Source organism: Eubalaena glacialis, chromosome 9 (genome assembly GCF_028564815.1).
Source record: "Eubalaena glacialis isolate mEubGla1 chromosome 9, mEubGla1.1.hap2.+ XY, whole genome shotgun sequence".
Classification (NCBI taxonomy): Eukaryota; Metazoa; Chordata; class Mammalia; order Artiodactyla; family Balaenidae; genus Eubalaena; species Eubalaena glacialis.
In genome coordinates, this window is record NC_083724.1 from 1,296,266 (window position 1) to 1,316,772 (window position 20,507).

Below are 20,507 nucleotides of genomic sequence, written 5' to 3' on the forward strand. Positions count from 1 at the left end.
GAGGGCCCGGGATTGCAGTGGGGAGGCGTCTGGCCGCCTGCAGGGCCGCTCTCCTATGTGGTCAGCTGCTTTTCTCAGTCAAGACCAGTCTGTCCAGCAGAAATACGTGAGCCACACGTGTGGTTTTAAATCTTCTATAGAAAGAAAGAGGCGAAATTAACTTTAGTGATATATTTTATTTAACCCTGGCATACGCAACATGTTACTATTCCGACATGTACTGGATACACAGAAGTCAGTACTGAGACCCTTTCTGCTATCACCCCGTGTGCGTTCTGCGCTTACAGCAGGTGGGGAAATGGGGCCGGGAGGCCGCCCTTATCACCCTCCACCACCCCACCTGCCCCGCGATGGAGGGCAGAGGGAATACCTGGGGGACACGCAGCCAGCGCCCCCATAGTTGTGGAAAACGACACAGAAAAATGACAAAGGAAGCATGATCTGGCGCCCAAACCAGAATGCTGTGCTGACCTCTCTAAAGGTCGCTCTGTCACTCCCTGTGGTGCGGAGAGAATGCATCGTGTTCTGTGCTCTTCTGCGCCAGGTGGGCAGGTGGACAGATGGATGAGAGGCACGGGCCTGGGCCAGCAATGTGATTCTTTGTGGGGTCCTTCAGCTCTCCTTTCTGGGCTGTTTGAAGGGCAGCTTCGGGTCAGGAACAGTGAATCGTCCACTCCTCGCTGCCCTTCCCACGTCCTCTGGGCTCCTGCGGGGTCTCAGGCTTTGCTGCCCCTGTCCCGCCCGCTCACAAAGCTGCTTTGAGAAGGGGCGACCGGCCTAAAGAACATGCCCCCAGCCCGGCTCATGAGCAAGCTGGGATCCTGCCTGGCTTGGCCTCCTTTGGACATGAGGGGTCTCTGGGCACAGTCAGGCCGGGTGGGGGGACGTGCCCACGAGCACCCACTCTGTACTCCCCTTCTACTTCTTGGTGGGGCTGGGCTGTGGTGGACGTGGGGGGCACTCTGTCTGGAGGCAGCAGCATCCCTGGGAGGGTGGCCCTGCTGAGGTGTCCCCTTTCCCCTACTGGGCCTGCTGGATCCCCTTGGGCCTGGCTGAAGGGGGGGCATCCAGGAGGCATCTGCCTTGGGCCAGGTTGGTCAGTGTGCCAAGCAGGAGGCTGGTGGACATGGGGCAGGCACATCTGGGGACCCTGACCGCCCCAGAACCTGTAGCAGGCCAGGCCATCTCCCAGGTATCTCTCAGGTAGGTTCCTAAGTAGCTCTCAGGTAGGGTCCCAGGTAGCTCTCAGGTAGGCGCCCAGGTAGCTCTCAGGTAGAGTTCCAGGTAGCTCTCAGGTAGACGCCCAGATAGGTTTACAGGTAGGCTTTTAGGTAGACGCCCGGGGAGGCTCCCAGGCAGGTCCCAGCTCTCAGGAGGAAGCAATCTGACCTGCAAGGTGTGTCTCTCTGGAAACTCCCCTGCGCCCTTCCTTGGGTTTGAGTCTGTTTCTAGGTGGGTTTGCTGCTGGGCTGGGGGCTCCCCGCTCAGGTAGGGAGTGGAGCTGGGGAAGCAGGAGCCTCTGGGGTGAGTGGAGATCTGGTCGTGTGCCAGGGCTCCTTGCAGGGATTTGGCTGAGCTTAGCCCCTTTCAGCAAAAGTCACAACGCTAAACGAGTTGTATTGGGTGACTCTGATTTAAAGAAAGTTCGAAAACTGCCAGGTGGTGCTCACCGCGGGGCCTCCGGGAACTCCTGTCCCTGGGAAGGCCTGTTCGCCTCGGCATGCGCTGCAGACCCCGCACCACAATCCCAGCTAAAGACCGTTTGGACTCCAGGCAGACTTTTTTCTTTTTAAAGTGAGGTCAATTTTTAAAGTCTGCAGTGGGGTGAACTTGAACTTGGTCGTTGTCAGCAGTTTTCAATCTCAGAAGCACATTGGGCTTAGCTGCTGCCGCTCGTTGTCGATTGGTTTCAGATTCCAGGGCTCAGGGACAGACCAGAGCTGAGTTTCGATGGCCTCAGTCCTTTCCCAAGGAGGGTCTGGCTCTGTCCACCTGACCTGGGGCCGGCCTGAGACCCCAGCCAATCACCTGCCTCCGAGTGGCCAGGCGCTGGCCACTGTGCCCCTGAGAGAAAGGGGGAAAGTGGTGCCAACAGGGAGGTGGAAATACGCCTGCAGCAGATCTTGAGATTGTAGGGATTTCCCCTAATTGAGAGGATTAGAAAAAAACACCCTCCCATAAAAGAGCCACTGGGTCATTTGCCCCCTTCCTGGGCTGACCAGCAAAGTGGACGGCTGCAGCGGGAAGGAGGCCATCAGGGCCGTGAGCTCAGGGACAGCAACCTGACCGGCTCAGGGGGAAAGAGCCTGACCGCCAGGGATGGGCTCACTGCTGGGCTGGGGCTCCTCCTGCGGGGGCCTGACGCAGCGGGGTGGGCAGGACGTTCACCCCGCACTGCTGCCGGTCTTCAGTGCCGAAATAAAGGCTCCGTCTTCTCAAGGAGGAATGTCCCTCGGGCCGCTCTGTGCTGGGAGGAACGAGGAGGGCTGTGGGCAGGAGACCCTTTCAGAAGCCCCCCGCGCCGGTTTGGGGTTTATTTAAACAACCCAATTGCTCTTAACCCCTCGCGTGGGAGGTGGGTGCTTGGCCCCGTGTTCTCGGGTGGGAGACGGGAAAGGGTGCCGACAGAACGCTGCACCCGGGAGAGCCCTGGCCCCTACCCCGGCCTCGCGCAGGGATGCAGGCCCCAGCCCCGCCAGGAGCTCGCTGCCCCGGGGTTTGCTGCTTGTTTGGCGGGCTGGGTGGTGGTTGGATGGTTCTGGACACGGCTGTGTGCCGTGAATGGTCAGGGGCTCCAGAGACGGCCAGCAACGGTGTTGACCCCGTGGAGCCAGCCCAGCCGGACGAGCGCTCAGCCTTGCTGAGGCCTCAGTGATGCTGTGAGCTGACCCCACGGGGACTGGGCCTGGGTGAGGCCTGACTGTTGGGCTGAAGGGCAGGAAGACAGGGGAAGAAACAGGCCGGGCTCCCGGCGCCTCCCCGGGGAGGGGCCCACGGGGCCTGGGCCATTTCCAGCTCCCCCTGCTGGGGACCCTCTGGCCGGCCCAAGGGTCACCCCCCGCCCCGGCCAGATGGGCCCCGGAGATGCGGGGGGTGGTCACAAGGCCCGTCAGCGGGCCGTGGAGTTGGACCACCCCTCAGCGCCCACTGCTGCTCCGGGACCCCCAGGAAAGGGCCTGCAGAAGAGGGACAGACATTGGACCCGTCAGAGACCGTGACCGGCCGGGCTTCACGGGGCAGTGGCCGTGAGGGGCGTGAGCGGCACCTCCGCTACGTGCGGGACAGGCGCGCAAACAAGGCGCTCCTCCCTGCGGAGCGCCCTGGCTGGGGCCTCGGTGTGGACGGGACAGCTGCGGTCACGCGCCCTGGGACAGCACCGCCAGCAGAAGGGCCCAGAGACCAGCTCGGGGCGCTGCACTCCCTTCCCCGGCGGGAACTCGGCAGCTGGGAGGACGGGGCGCCCCCCGGCCACCCAAAGAGGGTGTGCGGTGGGGATGGGTCTCTGTTTAGAGACCCCAGCCTCCTGGAGTGGCAGGCCCCCCGAGGTTGGGTCAGACTTGGGGTGGGAGGTGGGAAGGAGCGTCTGGGGTTAGGTCCGGGCAAGGGGCGGGGTGCCTGTGCACAGGGGCCGGATTACCTGCCCCACTTGAGGTCCATTATAATGACAGTAAAGACATTAGAAAAGCAAACGTGCTTGAGGGCAGAGAGGAGGGAAGAGGGGCCTTGCAGGCTGGGAAAGCAGAGCCCACGGCTGAGGGCTGGCCGAGCCTGGCTGCAGAGCCGGGGAGGCTCCAGGCTGGAAACGGCCTAGTGGAGGTCTGCGTGGGGTGGGGACTGAGACCCCAGGTGGCGAAGGGAGGATTCCTTCCCGACAGACGGACAGACTGGTCTTCCAGGCCCCTGTTACCCACAGTGAGGCTCTTCCCAGGTGCCCCCCGCCCCAGGTTCCCAAGCAGCCGTCCAGGGCCCCCTCTCCAGGGTGAGCAGCAGCCCCCAGACTCCGGAGGAGAAAGGGACTGACTGCGAACAGGAGGGAGGGCATCGATAGCGACAGACGACACGTCTGGAAGCCACCAGGTCCTCAGGGGAAAGAACCCTTGGCTATTATTAAAATTTTGATAGTGGAAATGAATAATTAATGAAAGGGTTGCAAAATAAAGTTCAGGAAATCTCCCCCAGAGGCAGAGAAGAGGAAAGATAAGAAAATTAGAGGTTCTTACAGGAAGCCTAGCATCCAAGTCAGAGGAATTCCAGGAGGAGAGAATGGACAACAGGGAGGCCAGGACATAATCCAGGAAAACATGAGGACGTTTCCCAGGACTGAAGGACGTGAGCATGCCTAGTGGATCCTGCCCCGTCCGTCCGTCCTGCTGACACCCTGGATGATGTCAGGGGAAGGTCCCCCAGGAGGAGAAGAGCAGCGTCCTACCTACGGTCGGGAGTCAGGTGGTTCAGAGCTCTCCGCACCAACGTCAGGAGCTGGAAGGACCATCACCATCACATACCTGGGGACGGCCTCTCACCTGCAGCCCGTGCACAGCCAGCCTTCCAGCCAAGGCTTAGTGCCCAGTGAAGACATTTCCAGACAACCAAAGACCGGTTAAATGTCCCTCCCTTGCAGTTCTTCTCAGGAAGCTCGTGGAGAATGTGTTCCTCTAGAACCAGGAGGAAAACTGAGAAAGATGAAGGCTTAGAAATCAGGAAATGCAGGATGCACCAGGAGAGAAGACGGGGAGGGAGTCCTAGGGCAGCAGCTGTGCCGCCGGGCTAGAGAGCAGCCATCCAGATTGAGACAGGAGGGCAGAGACTTGAGAAGGGATGTCTCTGGGAACAAGTGACAGACTTCCAGGCTTGTCTGAACGTCCTGGGGAGGTGTTATGATGCTGTCAGAGTCCTGTTAATGATGGCCTTGCAGGAAATCAAGCAGGGAATAAGTCGTGTTATTTTTTCTTTAATCTTTCCCCCTGTTCTTTAGACAGGATAATTTCTGTTGATCTGTCTTCAGATTCACTGACTCTGTAATCTGCCATCTCCAATCTGCGGTCAAACCCAATCAGTGGATTTTGCATTTCAGTTATACTTTTTATTGGAGAACTGCCATTTGGTTCTCTTATGTAGTTTCATGGAATTTCCATTTGTACCTCTCTGTTTACTCATTTAAGACCATATTTTCCTTTAACTTTTTGAACATGTTTTTCACTCATTCTTTGAACAGTTACAATAGTTGTGTTAAAGTCTTTGCTAAATTCAACCTCTGAGCTGCCTTGGAGTTGCTTTCCATTATGTGCTTTTCCGTATTTTTTTCCCCTTGAGCGTGGGTCATATTTTCCTCTTATTTGCAGGCCTTGTGATTTTTATATTATGTACTGAACATTGTAAATGTTACATTGTAGAGACTCTGGATTGTTACCTTCCACTGAAGAATGTTGAACTTTGTTCTAGTAAACAGTTAATTTCTAGCTGATTACCTTGAACTGGGGGGGCATGGCTTGACATTTTGTTAGGGTGGATCTTTATCTTGGTGGGACTCAAGGTACAAAGTGTTCCGTGGATTTTTTTATTTCTTTTTTTTTTTTGGCTGCATTGGGTCTTCGTTGCTGCGCGCGGGCTTTCTCTAGTTGCGGCGAGCAGGGGCTACTCTTCCTTGCAGTGCGCGGGCTTCTCATCGCAGTGGCTTCTCTTGTTGCGGAGCACGGGCTCTAGGCGCGCAGGTTTCAGTAGTTGTGGCACGTGGGCTCAGTAGTTGTGGTGCGCAGGCTCAGTAGTTGTGGCACACGGGCTTAGCTGCTCCGCGGCATGTGGGATCTTCCCAGACCAGGGCTTGAACCCGTGCTCCCTGCATTGGCAGGCAGATTCTTAACCACTGTGCCACTAGGGAAGCCCTGTTCCATGGATTTTATTGGGGCTTGGTTTTAGATTTTGGCAGTTGGTCTAGGGCGGGGCTCACTCGCCAGGGTCGCTGGGCTGGAGCCCAGAGTGTGCAGCATTGCTTGACTGTTAGTGCCCCTGTCGAACTCTCGGCCTGGGGACAGCTGCCTCTGGGAGCCCTGGGGATCCTGCATCGCTCACCTGCACTTCTGGCCCCGAATGACCCCTCCAGCTGGTGCCCCGGCCCACAGATGCACTGCCTCCTCCTCCACCGGAGGGGTGCCCTGCTCACCAGGTTCCAGGTCATGGTCCTAGCTGGGAGGTCGCCCCCAGCTGGGAGCCAGCCCATCCCTGGGCCCGCCCACCCAGGGCATCACCCGTGGTGCACAGCCTATTGTCCAAAAGTCGGCCGCCTAAAGCATGTCTGGTGGACGTTGTCTGCAGTGGGAGGGCCGGCCCGACACCAGTCAGTCTGCATGGCCGGAGCACAAGTTTGGAGCAAACTGAACAAGGCAGGAAAGTATCCAGAGTTCACCCCAGCTCAGCCCTGCTATGCTCCTGTCTCCTGCAAATAGTGTGTCAGCAGAAGACGCTCGGAGAGCTGTTTCAGGGGCTTTCGGGGTTTGGGGGGCTGGGGCATGACAGTGAATTCTCACCTTGAGCTTGGTCAGTCAGGTGTAAGACTGGACGCTCAGGAAACAACCGTATCAGCGTGTTAGTGAGAAATGTGAATGTAAACGTCCAAAAGAATAGCTAAAAGCTTGTGGGAGTTGGGGAGGAGAAAGCTCCAAGGGCTCTCCCCTCCAGGCCTGTGTCAGGACTCAGGTTTACGCAGGAGGTGCCGTGTGTCACCGTGACATAAATCACACCACGAATGAGGAAAAACTAGACCATCTCTGTAAATGTGGAAAAGCGTCCTGTATAAAATACACATTGGCAGGAGCCTGTTGGCCGCCTGGGAATGGTACCACTTTGTTGCCAGCCTGGATGATTTAGAGCTGGGTGTGCCCGTGTGGGCTGGCTCAGGGGTCCTCACGGTGGGTCCACCCCTGAGGTTAGTGCTAAGTGTCCCGGGTCCAGCCGGGGAAGCCGAGGCCGCCTGAACCCCCCCCCACCCCCCGCAAGCACAGAAGTGGGCCCTGCATGGCTGCCCGTCAGGGCCCGTTCCCTTCTGTGTGGAGCCTGCAGCCTAACTGTCCCTCTCCGCTGGTCCCTTGAGCAGCTCCCTGCCTTTCCCTGAGGATGGACCCTGGAGATCCCGCCGGAGACCCCGCCGGAGAGCCTGCTGCCGGTGACACTGCTGGTGACCCAGCCGGTGGCAAGTGTGTCCCCATGGGTGAGTCTGTACCCCTCACGGCCCAGGTCCAGCCTGGCTGCCCTTGTCAGCGCTGGGCATGGGGTGGGTGTGGGGGGGGGTCTGTGTACAGGTGAATGCATGTGCACCGGGCAGGGACCCCAGGTGGGAGGCGTCCAGGCGATGTGGCTTTCCGGGGGCCTGGGACGTGTGGAGCGGCCTCAGTTGTGGACGGGAGCAGGCAGGTGGCTGCTACCACGGCCTTCCTGTCCTGAGGGCTGCGGGCGGGCACCTCCCTTGGCCCTGGGAAATGTGGCCTCGTGGTCCTGCTGTGGACCGCCTGCTGGCCACTTGCTTGATGTCTGACACCGAGGGTTGGCCATGACTGGACGGACACTTCAGGGAGCCCACACTGAAGTGTGGGTGCAGGGAGCTGGTGGGAACGGCGGGGTTCTCTCTGGAGCCTGGCTCTGCGCCCCACACTAAGTGTGGACACACGACATCTTATCGGTCCTGCCAAGAAGGAGAGAGGACGAGGGGGCTGGGAGGTGTCTGAAGAGTGAGGGCCCCCAGACTGGCACTTTCAGCTTGGGAGCCCCGGGATCCCACGTGGTCCCTGGCCCCAAGAGAGCTGAGGCTCTGGCCTCCGTTTCTCCTCCGGGAGCCCTGAACTCCTCGCGGTGGTGTCTGTGGGCTCCGGGAGGCTTTCTTTCTGAGTGTCTCCTGTGTTCGGTGAGTGTTGTGGGCAGGGCAGACGCGGGGCCACGTGAAGCCTGATCTTGCCCCGCCAAGGACAGGTGGTGACGTGGAAGAGGAGACCAAGGCTGGAGACGGAGGGGCTCCTCCCAGGCCTGGATCGGGTGTCCGGTTGGAGAGTGGGGCGCCCCTCCCTGCTGGCCCCTGGCATCCCGGGGGGCCGTCCCTGTGCCGGGCTGGGGTCCTCTGGTGGGCACAGGGTGGGAGAGAGAGCCCCCAGCAAGTAAGCAAAGCGCTGCCCCTTCTTGCAGGTGATGGGGAACCTGGGGCCTCTTCCCAACCTCTGCTCACCCACCCCAGGGTCCTGAGAGGCTCGTGGAGTCGGCCCCCCATCTCCTGTGGGGTCCTCCGCAGGTGCACACAGCCTGCTCCAAGCAGAGTCTCCAGGGGGGCGCCCAGGCACCCTCAGCCGCCCACAATGGACTCGTTTTCTGCTCAAAATTCCCCAGACCTTCAGACCGTGCTTTTCCCCACCTGTCCCCAATGTGCGGAGTCTTCAGGCCCTGACACCACCCTGCTGTGACTGGGGATCAGACACAGCCCCCCATCAGACACAGCCCCTGGCCTTCTGTTGTGAGTGACCTCAGGCCAGGGAAGCCCTCTTCAGTGGGCATCTCTCCACCGGGGTCTGGGTACCTCCCCCAGGATGCTTCTGGCGCCTCTGCTGGTTTTGCCAAGAGCAGGACCCTCCTCTCTGTAGCCCCCGGACTCTGACACCCCAGGGCCTGGGCTTGTCCTGGACCATCTGGATGCCACCCTCCCCCGCCTGTCCTGATGCTGGGGGCGAGAGGGCAAGGGACAGGCCGTTGAACACCTGCGGCACTTCCCTCCCGTCCTCCCCTCCCCTGGGAACAAGAAAACATTCCCCAACTGAGAGGTCAGCTGGGGTCAAAAATTGTTTTTCTCCTGAAATCGTGGCCTTTGGGTGAGCAAGTGTAGCTGAATCAGAAAAGCTGCATGCTGAAGTCCAGCAGGTCCCAGGATCTCGGGCAGCAGTGTATCCCCCTTCCTTGGGAAATTCGAAAGTCAGGCAGACAGAGCTGATTCACTTCTCAGCATGGAGGGAGGGGCAGGCGCGACCCTCCAGGAAGCCCGGTCCCCTCCCCGCCGCCCCTCACAGGCTCGTGCAGTACCCGGAACCTCCAGGCCTGGCCCTCCCTGTGTTAGGGCTGGGGTGGGGGGCCCCCCAGCCCCTGGGAGCTGTGGAACCATCCTTGGGCTGTGACCTGAGGGAGGCTGTGAAAACAGGCAACACAGCACCCACCTTCCTGGCTGTGTGACCATGGGCAAGTTACATACCTCTCTGTTTCCTTACCTGGGAAAAATAGTTGTCGCCCTATACTTAGATCCACCTGTGAATGAAAGACTGCTGGCATGTGTGCTGTGGAGGCGTTAGCTGTGATCCTTTTTAGTCTTTGATCCAGTGGAATTTATTTTGCTGTGAGAGATGAGGAGTGGGTCCATTCCATCCTAGAGGACCATTTGGACACCCAGCAACACTGAGCTCCCCGTGTTTGGAGTCTCCCCGGCTTTCTGCTCTGTTCGCCTGCCTGCATCACGCTGTTTGATGGCGGTGGTTTTATGACCTGCTGCACCTGACAGGACTAAACCTCTCGTTGCTTTTCTCTCGTGTCTTGTTTATTTTCCATATAGACGTCAGAATAACTTGTTTGCTTCTACAGAAATCGATAGTTGTTTTTACTGGATTTCATTACAGTTATGGTTGGACAAAGAGGCATCTGACGCCATCTCATCCCAGTGTCAGGCAGGGCTGCGGGCTCGCAACGCCCTCCCACAGGGTGGGGTCTGCTTCCGCCCTTGAGGGGCGCTTCCCGAGGCCTCGCCCTGGGAGCCGGGCTCAGGTGTGTGCCTGAGGCCCTGGGGAGGAGCCCGTCTAAATTCCTGACCCGCAGAATCTGGGATCCTGAGAGATGAACCGCTTGTCTGGGGCCCGTTGCCTTTCTCTCTATTCTTCTGTCTTTAGCAGTGCTTTTTTTTTTTTTTTAATTTATTTATTTATGTATCTTTGGCTGTGCTGGGTCTTCGTTGCCACGTGTGGGCTTTCTCTAGTTGCGGCGAGCGGGGGTTACTCTTCGCTGTGGTGCGCGGGCTTCTCATTGTGGTGGCTTCTCTTGTTGCGGAGCACAGGCTCTAGGCGCACAGGCTCAGTAGTTGTGGTGCACGGGCTTAGTTGCTCCGCGGCATGTGGGATCTTCCCGGACCAGGGCTCGAACCCGTGTTCCCTGCATTGGCAGGCGGATTCTTAACCGCTGTACCACCAGGGAAGCCCCAAAGTTTGATTCTTGAGCTTGAGTTTCAGTGTCCTCTGGACGCACTGCTGCCCGCCTGCCCTCACCCACGTGCTCCTGGGGCGGTGTCAGGGGGCAGGTACCAGGCCAGAGGCCACCTGCCCTGCCGCCCCTGACCTGCCGTCTGGCCACCCCTGGCCAGCAGGTCCAGGATATCAGGGTGGCCCAGTCCCGGGCCCAGGGTGGGGAGGTGGCAGCGGTGGCCAGGCTGCGGCCACGGCTGATGTCCACCCTGTGGACAGAAGGCCCCCGTGCCCGCCCTCCTAGCTCAGCCCGGCCTCCTGTGATGCATCCCTGAGTCGAGGGAGCAGGACTGGCCCACGCTCGGCTGGCAGGTGGCCCCGGGCCGGGCACGCCGTGCTCGATGAGTCCTCCTTGTGCCGGCCTTTGGTCCCTGCTGCACTCAGGCCCGGGCCCACATTCACACCGGCCCCGGGGCCCCTCCAGCTCCACCTTGGGCTTCCCTGGTGTCTGCCCGTGGCCACGGAAGCTGGTGACCTTGTCTGCGCGTGCGAGTCTGGCCTTGGCACCGTCCAGCAGTCACTATAGAGTGTCCCTCAAGGCCTGGGCCACGGCCTTGAACAGGGCCGACATGGTCACCGCCGGGAGCTGGCAGCATCAGGAGGGGACAGACAGCAAACCCGCATCCCACGTGCAGTGTCAGGCGAGGGGGCCAGGCCGGCGGGTCACCGTTGCTTCGGCAGCAGCTTGAAAGCCAAAGGTGTGAGTGACCGAGGGTGCAGCCTGGCCTGTGGCTTTGACCCAAAAGGGCACTGGGCCTGGGGGAGCCGTGAACGGAGAGCAGCCTGGCCCAGCCTGACCCTGTAAGACTTTCCTCGCACTGGGCGTGGTCTGCAGGGCCCAGTGGGGAAGAGGGAGACCTCTGGCTGGCGCCTGCTGGGCCCTTTCTATTGGTAGGAATTCTTGACTTAACCGTGTCCCAAGGTCATCAAGGTATTGTGCAGGTGCCCTGCGGGGGCTCTGTTGATCTGTCTTCACAGTGAGACCTACAGCCCCTGGTGGGTTTTCTGTAGGTGTGAGATGGGGGTGACATCCCAGTGTTTTCAATAAGGTTATGCAGTTTCCCACACTGGCCGCACACCCTGGCCCATGCAGGCCAGTTCCGGCTCCAAGTCCCCCCTCCCTGGGCCACACGCTCAGCCTTAACCCCTGTGGCTCCGGCCTGGGTGGGGCGGTCCTCTGGTTTCCCTGCGGTTGTTCAGACAGGCCCCCCGCACCCACTCACACTGCTACTGTTTGGATTAGAATATAGAATCTACTGATTAATTTGGGGAGAATTGACAACTTTGCATTACTGATTATATGGTATAGCCCTTCCTTAATCAGGTCTTTTAATTTTTTTCTCAGTGACATTTTTTTTTTTTAATTTATTTTATTTTTGGCTGCATTGGGTCTTCGTTGCTGCACACGGGCTTTCTCTAGTTGCGGCGAGCGGGGGCTACTCTTCGTTGCGGTGCGCGGGCTTCTCATTGCAGTGGCTTCTCTTGTTGCAGAGCATGGGCTGTAGGCGCGTGGGCTTCAGTAGTTGTAGCACGCGGGCTCAGCAGTTGTGGCTCGCGGGCTCCAGAGCGCAGGCTCAGTAGTTGTGGCGCACGGGCTTAGCTGCTCCGCGGCATGTGGGATCTTCCCAGACCAGGGCTCGAACCCGTGTCCCCGGCACTGGAAGGCGGATTCTTAACCACTGCGCCACCAGGGAAGCCCCTCTCAGTGACACTTTATATTTTTTGCATGAACTTCTTTTGTTACATTTATCCCAAGAAATTTGAAATTTTTTATGTTCCTGTACCTGATGTTTTTTAAATGTTCATTTCTGTCTGTCACTACTATGGAGGGAACAGTGGACTTCTTTCTTTTTTTTTTTTTTTTTGGCCGCACCAGGTGGCTTGAGGGATCCTAGTTCCCCAACCAGGGATTGAACCCGGGCCCCCTGCAATGGAAGCGCGGAGCCCTAACCACTGGACCGCCAGGGAAGTCCCGACAATAGATTTCTTAATACCGGCCTTGTGTTCACCATCCGTGCTGAAATAAGTCCATTGATTAATTCTAATAGTTGTCTTTAGATTCTTCATTGCTTTCTAAAAAATGAATCATTTGTTCAGTGCATAACGACATTTTTGGGTATTGTTTTTATTTTTAAAGACTTCATTTTTTAGAGCAGTTTTCGGTTCACAGCAAAATGGAGAAGAATGTGGAGATTTCCCATCTACCCCTGCCCCTCCCACACGCACCACCTCCCCCGTTATCACCATCCCCACCAGATGGGACACTTGTGACAAGTGAGGGACCTGCCTGGACACGCCATCATCACCCAAAGTCCGTCGTCTACCTTGGGGCTCACTCCTGGTGGTGTACGTTCTGTGGGTTTGGACAAGGCAGAGTGACATGTTATCTACTATTGAGGGTTCATAGGGTAGTTTCACTGCCCTAAAACCCCCTGTGCTCTCCTGTTCATCCTCCCTCCCCCCAGCCCCCGGCAACTCCTGATCTTTATACTGACTCCGTAGTTCTGCCTTTTCCAGAACGTCATACCGTTGGAATCATACCGTGTACGTAGTCTGCAGCCTTTTCAGATTGGCTTCTCTCACTTAGTAATTTGCATTTGTTTCCTCCCTGTCTTTTCATGGCTGGATGGCTCAAGTCTTTTTAGTGCTGAATAACATTCCATTGTCTGGAGGGACCAGAGTTGGTTGATCAGAGTGCTGATGCTTTTATTTTTTCCTTTCTAAGTTCTATGGCCTGAATTTTTCCTCCTTGCTGCTCTGCACTGGCGTCGAATGCACACTGGGCATCCTCCTGGGGTTTCCGTCTTAGGGGAAAGCTTTCAGCATTGAGTTCTGTGTTCGCTGAGGGTTTTTTATAGACGCCTTTTGTCTGGTTAAGGAAGTTCCTTCTCTTCTAGTTTGCTGAGTTATTTCTTAAATTATAACTAGAACTCTCCCTTAAGAGATGCTTCTTCTGCATCTGTTGAGAGCATCATGTGACTTTCGTCCTTTATTTCACTAGCAGACCAGGCTGATGGGCCTTCAGTTGTCCAACCAGCCTTGCTTTCTGGGACGGACCCTCCTGTGGTGTACACGGGTGTCTTGTCCGGGTCCCTGAGCCCATGTCCTCAGGGGCTGTCCTCCAGGGTGTGGCTCAGGACCCCAGCCTTCCCCTCCATCCCGCCTCCTACATGGAGCCAGCAGGTTGCCGTCATCTCCCTGATTCTTGGGTAGATTCGCAGGTGAAGCCACCTGGGCTCCTGATCCCCCAGATTTGGCCGGGAGAGTCTGTTAGTGGCCTCCCCTGCCCCAGTGTGTGCACTGATGATCAGGTCCTGACTCTGACCCCTGACCCCGACCCACACCATGTGAGGGCATGGCTGGGGTCCTGACCCCTGACCCTGACCCCCACCATGTGCGAGGTGTGGCCGAGGTCCTGGCTTAGTGCCAGGGGCTTCTCCCACCTCCTGGGCTGGGGTCGGGGGCACGCCAGGAGCCCAGACCCCCCTTGGCTGCTTTCCTTCCCGTCCTCCCTGGGCTCTGGGCCTTGGCGCCTGCCGGTTCTGAACAAAAGGACCAGATGGCTAAGACTCTGCGCTCCCAATGCAGGGGGCCCAGGTTCGATCCCTGGTCAGGGAACTAGATCCCGCATGCATGCCGCAACTAAGACCCGGCGCAGCCAGGTAAATAAATACATACATACATACAGTGTGGTCATTCAGTTTAAAAAAAAATAGAACCAGAAGGTTTGTCTGTAATTTCTCAGCGGGGCTGGAAAGGTTACAGCGCCCGGGCCTTTGAAGCAGAACTCGCAAGGCAAGGAGGGGCTGGGCCTCAAGGCTCGGGCTGCCAGGGAGCGGGGGTGGGGGAGTGGGCTAGGCCGGGGAGGTGCCGCTGAGGCTGGCAGGGCTGCAGTGAGGCGCTGGGGAGGCGGGAGCCCCGCCTGGAGTGCGGGGAGCGTGAGGCCCAGGGGCGGGCCCGCAGCCAGGGGGCGCTGGTGGCCATGGGCACCTCGGAGCTGGGTCCCCGGTCCCCTGGCCTCAGAAACAGCTTTCTTTCCCAAGCCAAGAGCTGGCAGCAGCGACCTTTCCAGGCCAGCCAGCTCTCCTTGGCACTGACCTTGGATCTGGCCTGAGGGCGCCGACCCTTTTCCAGCAGGAGGGTGACCCCGAACTCCCCTGTCCCGGCCAGCACTGGGCTGAGTGGCACCTGTGTCATGGCTCCACGCCCCGTTCTGCAGCAGGGACAGCGGCTTCAGGGAGCAGCGGCCATGGGGGTGGGGGAGCTTTGGGGAGCGGCCAGCCTGTGTGGGGCTCAGCCGGGGCCGGGACGGGGCGGAGGGGAGACGGGGGCGACAGGGGCCAGAACCACTTCGGGGCCTCGGCAGGGGCCAGAGGCCAGACATGGTGGGCAGTGGACGGGTGTGTGGGCGGCGTACCCCGCTGGGCGGGCCTTGCCCATGGGGGGCCAGGTCAGTATTACCGACTTAGCCCCGGCGGCCGACGCCCCTTCCCCGCTCACACGGCCACTCTGAACCCACCGTGGCTTAAATCTGAGGCCAGGCTCCCTGAGCTGTCGGGGGAAGCCCACCCCGGTGGGCACTGCGGGAAGCAGCCCTGCTGGGTGGCCGGGCCACAGTCCTGAGGAAGGGGCAGAGAGGGCACAAGGGGCCGTGGGCGCTGGGCGGCGTCTGCGGGAGCCCCCAGGCCTTGGCCCCCGCCTGCCTCTCAGCCCCTCCTCGGCCCTTGTCTTGTCCCCTCAGGCCGGGACCCGCTCCTGTTCCTGCAGACCCTGCAGACGCTGTGGTCCACTCGGGAGCTGGGACAGGTGAGCACTCGGGGTGCGGGCACCTGGCCGCCAGCCTCGGCAGGCTGCCGTGTCCGAATGTTCTGGGGAATGCCTGGGATTGGAGCCGTGGGACGAGGCCTGCTGGACGCTCAGAGCAGGCAGGGAGGGCCTGTGCCCACCGTCAGCTTCCGGGCAGCGCGGGGCACCTGCCAGGCCTCGCCCGCCGCCCCCTCTCCCAGAGGGGCAGCAGGACAGCCCGTCTGGACAGCGGGGGGGATGCGTGTGGTCCGGCGGGAGGAGCTCTGGCGGGGAGGCTGCCAGGGTCTTCCACGGCCACTTGGGGGTCCTGCAGTGGCAGCCGCCACTGCCCAGACCGTGTCCCGCCGTGGCCTGTGCCAGGAGGGCAACTCTGCCTCGTGGCCCCCGGAGGTGGTGCAGTTACTGGCCCTCGGCCGCTCCTTCCCTGCACTTTGCTCCCTTGAGGCAGCGAAAGGGCGAGGGAGGCTGCCCTGGCTCCTGGGGAGGACGGGCCGCGGGGACCACGCGTGGCTGGAGGGAGAGGGCCCCATCCTCTCGTGCCAGCCTGGCCTCCAGCTGCCCGCCGAGGGTGGGCAGAGCGCCCAGACCTGGGGCAGGCTGGTCGGGTGGGCGTCCGGAGCAGGTAAGCTCCAGGCTTCCACAGCGCTTCGTGGTGGAGGAGGGCCGGCAGCCGGCCTTCTCTCTGGACAGGCCTGGGCTCCCCGCACGGCTGAGCTGCAGGGCCTTGGGCAGTTAGCGGCCCGTCCACTGCCTGCGCTTAGGCCTGCGAGCGGCCATCTCTAGCCGTCAGCTGGAGAATCCAGAGTTTTTGCAAAAGCCAGACGTTCTTTGATTTTCCAGTTTCGTGCCCTGTGGCTTGAGGGTGAGACTCAGGGAACAGGGCTGCGGTGCTGTTCAGCCTTCCTGTTGGGAGTGGGCTTGTTGTGAGGTTGTGTTCTCTGCCCTGGTGTCACGGTGAGCCGGCTTGTGAGCTGGGCTGGAGAGGACCCTCCATCCCTGTGCACTGAAGGCAGGAGCCAGCGGCCCGCAGAGCCTGAGGACGAGCCGGGCGCTGCCCCGGGGGCAGCAGGGCGCGGGTGGTGCGGGGAGAGGGGGGACCTGCAAATGAAGCCTGGGGGTCGTCTCCCTAATGGTTGTGCCTGGGCAGAGTGTCTGTCTCTGGATTTGTTTCTCTGGGAAGCGTCCGCTTCCTCCACGTCACCACGGTTTCGGCCGGAGGTCCCTCCCGGTTCCTGACCCCCGAGTCTCCCGGCAGCGCTGCCCCTCCCCCGGCCTTGTGCCTCTTTCCTGGGGCTGATCTCAGCCTTCAGGTAGCCGGACGCCCAAGTCATCGGTTTCCAGGAGTCTTGGTTTCCGATGCTGCATTTAACGCCGCACCTTCCCCCTGAGTTCTGTTCGTCACCGGTTTGATGTGTAGGAGTCCATCGTCCTTCTTGTTTTCTGATTTTCACTGTGTCTCCTTCGACTAACCTGTTGTTCATTTCCAAAGAAACACAGGGCTGTGTCTTGACGTCGGTTAGCTGTTTGTTTCTGGCTGTGAAGGAGCCCGGTCCATCTGTTTTGATTTTTGCACAGGACAGGCTTGTTTTGTGGTTAGTTATATACATGCTCTGAGTTCCCTACTTGGCGAAAGCTCCCGCCTGGAGGTGACACACGTTTGCTCACCAGAGCTTGTCCTGGGTTCCTGTGAGCAGCCGGCACCACGCTGCCGAGTGTCCAAGCTCGGACATTTGTGATAACCAAGGGCCCAGCAGATGGAGATGCGGTGGCTCGAGCCCTGAGGACGAGGGTGCAGATGAGCCAGGGTGTCCTGGGGGCCAAGGGAGCAGCAGAGGGACCCGGGGGGCGGCCGCATGAGACCAGCTGGAGCCCAGCAGAACACGTGGAGCCTTCGGGGACCGGACAGGACAGGGGATCTGGAGATGGAGGACAGGACAGGGGATCCGGAGACGGAGGACAGGATAGGGAATCCGGAGACGTAGGACAGGACAGGGGATCCGGAGACGGAGGACAGGACAGGGGATCCGGAGACGGAGGACAGGACAGGGGATCCGGAGACGGAGGGGAGGACAGGGGATCCGGAGACGGAGGACAGGACAGGGGATCCGGAGACGGAGGGGAGGACAGGGGATCCGGAGACGGAGGACAGGACAGGGGATCCGGAGACGGAGGGGAGGACAGGGGATCCGGAGACGGAGGACAGGACAGGGGATCCGGAGACGGAGGGGAGGACAGGGGATCCGGAGACGGAGGGGAGGACAGGGGATCCGGAGACGGAGGGGAGGACAGGGGATCCGGAGACGGAGGACAGGACAGGGGATCCGGAGACGGAGGGGAGGACAGGGGATCCGGAGACGGAGGGGAGGACGGGATCCGGAGACGGAGGGGAGGACAGGGGATCCGGAGATGGAGGGGAGGGAGGACAGGGAATCTGGAGATGGAGGACAGGACAGGGAATCTGGAGATGGAGGGGAGGACAGGGAATCTGGAGATGGAGGGGAGGGAGGACAGGGAATCTGGAGATGGAGGACAGGACAGGGAATCTGGAGATGGAGGGGAGGGAGGACAGGGAATCTGGAGATGGAGGACAGGACAGGGAATCTGGAGATGGAGGGGAGGGAGGACAGGGAATCTGGAGATGGAGGACAGGTCAGGGAATCTGGAGATGGAGGACAGGACAGGGAATCTGGAGATGGAGGGGAGGACAGGGAATCTGGAGATGGAGGGGAGGCCAGGGAATCTGGAGATGGAGGGGAGGACAGGGAATCTGGAGATGGAGGGGAGACCAGAGGGCAGGAGGGAGGGAGAGAGGAGGTCAGCCAGGGTCTCAGAGCCAGAGGTCCGGAGGATCGTCGACATGGACGCTGAGCCCACCACGCCAAGGGCAGGGGTAGCACGGGGCCAGACGTAAACCCCTGGGGCCCAACCCTGGTGCGTGAGGTCCACCCCAGGGCTGCAGCTACCACTCAGGGCCACTTGCGTCTTATTCTTTACTTAGTTTTGATTATTCTTTTCTTTTATAATTTTAGACATATTTATATTCTATTTTCATTCCCAAACCGATATCTTATTATTCTTTGTTCTTAGAGCTTTAATCGCCCTGCTTGTGGTCATCACTCATGGTGAATTGTTCCTTGTGTGTCCTGTCATTTTTCATTGTAAGCTCACCTTAGTGCAGCTTCTTCCCTCCGGTGGCTGAGGGCCAGGTCCCCAGGGGCGTCCCCAGGACCAACCTCCTGAGCACACGTGGAAATAAATCCAAATCCAAAGGCCAGAGCTGGGTCCTTCTAGACCTTTCCTTTTCCCAAGCAGGGGGTGTGGTGCTGATGGAGACCCCGCCCCCTCCTCGGGCAATGCTGGATGGTGGCCCCCAGGCTCTGTGGGAACCGTGGCCCCCTGCTGGTGCCCTTCAGACCCCTGAGAGGTGTGTGTGGCCTTGCCCATCCGTCCTGGAGGGTGACAGCTGTCCTCAGGGTCTGTTTGAGGCCATCTCAGGTGAGTTCCAACAGCCACAGCGAGGGCAGCCCCTTCCACAGGGCCCTTGGGTGCGAGGGCTTCGGCCCCCTGAGCTCACACCTGACGCCTGCAGCTCCACCCTGCGCCGGACCCCAGCAGGTCCTCGGTCAAGGGAGCTGCAGTGACCTGAACCACTGGAGCGGGCAGGGCGTGGCGGGCTGGCCATGCACAGGGCCCCGCTGGTCACACAGAGGACGCCCAGCTGCTCTGGAGACGGTGGTGAAATGCACGTTGTCCCCCTGGACGTGGGTGTTGGGGAGCACACCTGTTCTTGTCTCTGTCTTTCGGCTTTTACGTGTCTCCCAGAGATTCCCAGCACAGGAGGTAGAAAAGTAAACAAAAGGCATTTTTCAGTTGGGGTTTTTTCCTTTTTTCCATTTCCTGTTGCTTGCTGGGCCCTGCTGACCTGTCACCGTCTCTGAAGGGCCAGCGCCATGTCCCATGCGTGCCACGCGGGTGGTCAGGGCACAGAGGAGCTCCGCGCAGGGTCTGGCTTAGGGAGCAAGCACCAGCCTTTGCAGGACCATTGGCCTGGACGGTCCCTGTGCCCGGCCTGGGTGCAGCGGACCAGGAAGGTGTGGGCGGCTCCGTGCGGGTCGGGGAGGCCGGCAGGAGGACTCACCACAGCGAGGCCTTGTGTCTCCACAGCTCCGGGAGGAAGCCCAGAGGGGGTTCGCCGCCCTGGAGGACCCGCTCGCCGCCCTCCTGGACATGCTGGATGGCAGCCGGGGCTGGCGGGGGAAGGGCCCCTCCCTGGAGGCCTGGGTCGCCCGCGAGCTGAAGCGCTGCTTGCAGGCACAGCCGTGCCCGGGGCCGGCCCGGGTGAGCCCTGCCCGCGGCCCACAGCCTGCCCCTTCCCAGCCCGTCCAGGCTTCGGCACGGGGTTCCCACGCGCACCTGGCCGGGCCCCTGCGGCCTGTGGAGGTTGCCCACGGTGGTCGGGGGCTCTCGGCCTCCCGAGAGCCACACGCCGGGCCGACCTCAGCTTCCTTGCCTGTGCCCCTGCCCGCCAGCCCCTGCCCACCAGCCCCTGCCCACCCACAGCGTCCACCCACTGGCTCTGAGCTGCAGGTGCTGGCCGCACTGGGCCTGCCCAAGCACCAACCCCCTGCCCGCGTCAGGCCCCGCGACTCCGGCTGCCGCCTCCACTGAAGCTGGGTCTGGGGCCTCCAGGGCAGCCCAGGGCTGAAGCAGCTGCAGGCCCGTGCGGTCAAGCTCCTCGCCGAGAGCCCCCCCGGCCTCGTGGAGCCGCTGGTCAGCATCTTCCAGCTGCAGGACGCAGACCGGAGCCCCCTGCTGGCTCACGTCCACCGGCTGCACCAGGAGGGCAAGTTCAAAGAAGTGAGTGAGACCGTCCCTGTGGCTCTGGGCCTCTCGTCCACGGGCCGAGCCTCCACGTGGGTCAGTGGGGTGGGCGGGAGCCAGGCTGGGGCTCGAGGCGCCTAGCCCAGAAGTGTCCCCTCCGCCCTCCAGCATGGGGGGCCTTGCAGGGGGCCTCAGGTCTGGTGTGCAGGGTTTCGGGGACCAGCCGCCCTGGGGACCATGTCAGGTTCGTGCCTGGCGTGGAGGCCCTGGGAGCCCCTCACGCTGACCGACTGAGAAAGAGGCTGGGTACAGCCCCCCACACCCTGCCTGGTCTGCACCACGCGCTCAGGGCCCTTCCTCCCCAGGTGCCCGCCGGCCTCTCCCCCTCGGTCAGTGGCGTGGGGACGCCCAGCTCTGGCCCAGAAGCCCGCGTGGCTGAGGCCCAGCTTCCTTTGTTAACTCCCAGAATTGCTCTCGGGGGGCTGAGGAGTGCGGGTGTGGGAGAAGCTAGCCGCAGTCTCTGTGCCCCGGGCCCGCTTCTCTCTTCTCCCGCCCCTGCCCAGACTCCCCCCAAGGTCACTTGGTCCCATGTTGGCCTGGCCTGGGGTCGGGGAGCCGAGGCCCCTTGGG

At 60.5% G+C, this 20,507-nt stretch overlaps 1 protein-coding gene across 24 annotated transcripts in view; it reads left to right on the plus strand.

Annotated features, from left to right (window-relative positions):
- Window positions 1-20,507, plus strand: part of EXD3 (exonuclease 3'-5' domain containing 3) — a 75,993-nt gene that overhangs the window by 8,064 nt on the left and 47,422 nt on the right. For 18 of the 24 annotated variants that reach the window (XR_009702034.1, XR_009702035.1, XM_061199531.1 and 15 more), the window contains exons 2-5: window positions 7,091-7,204; window positions 14,992-15,056; window positions 19,221-19,394; window positions 19,746-19,913. Coding sequence is in view for 20 of the 24 variants with exons in the window: in XM_061199531.1 (XP_061055514.1) it covers window positions 7,111-7,204; window positions 14,992-15,056; window positions 19,221-19,394; window positions 19,746-19,913 (501 nt within the window). In the remaining 4 variants the exon portion in view is untranslated. Of the gene's footprint in view, window positions 1-7,090; window positions 7,205-14,991; window positions 15,057-18,365; window positions 18,552-19,220; window positions 19,395-19,745; window positions 19,914-20,507 lie in introns of those variants that run through there. The other 6 variants (XM_061199550.1, XM_061199551.1, XM_061199535.1 and 3 more) reach the window with 5 other exon arrangements.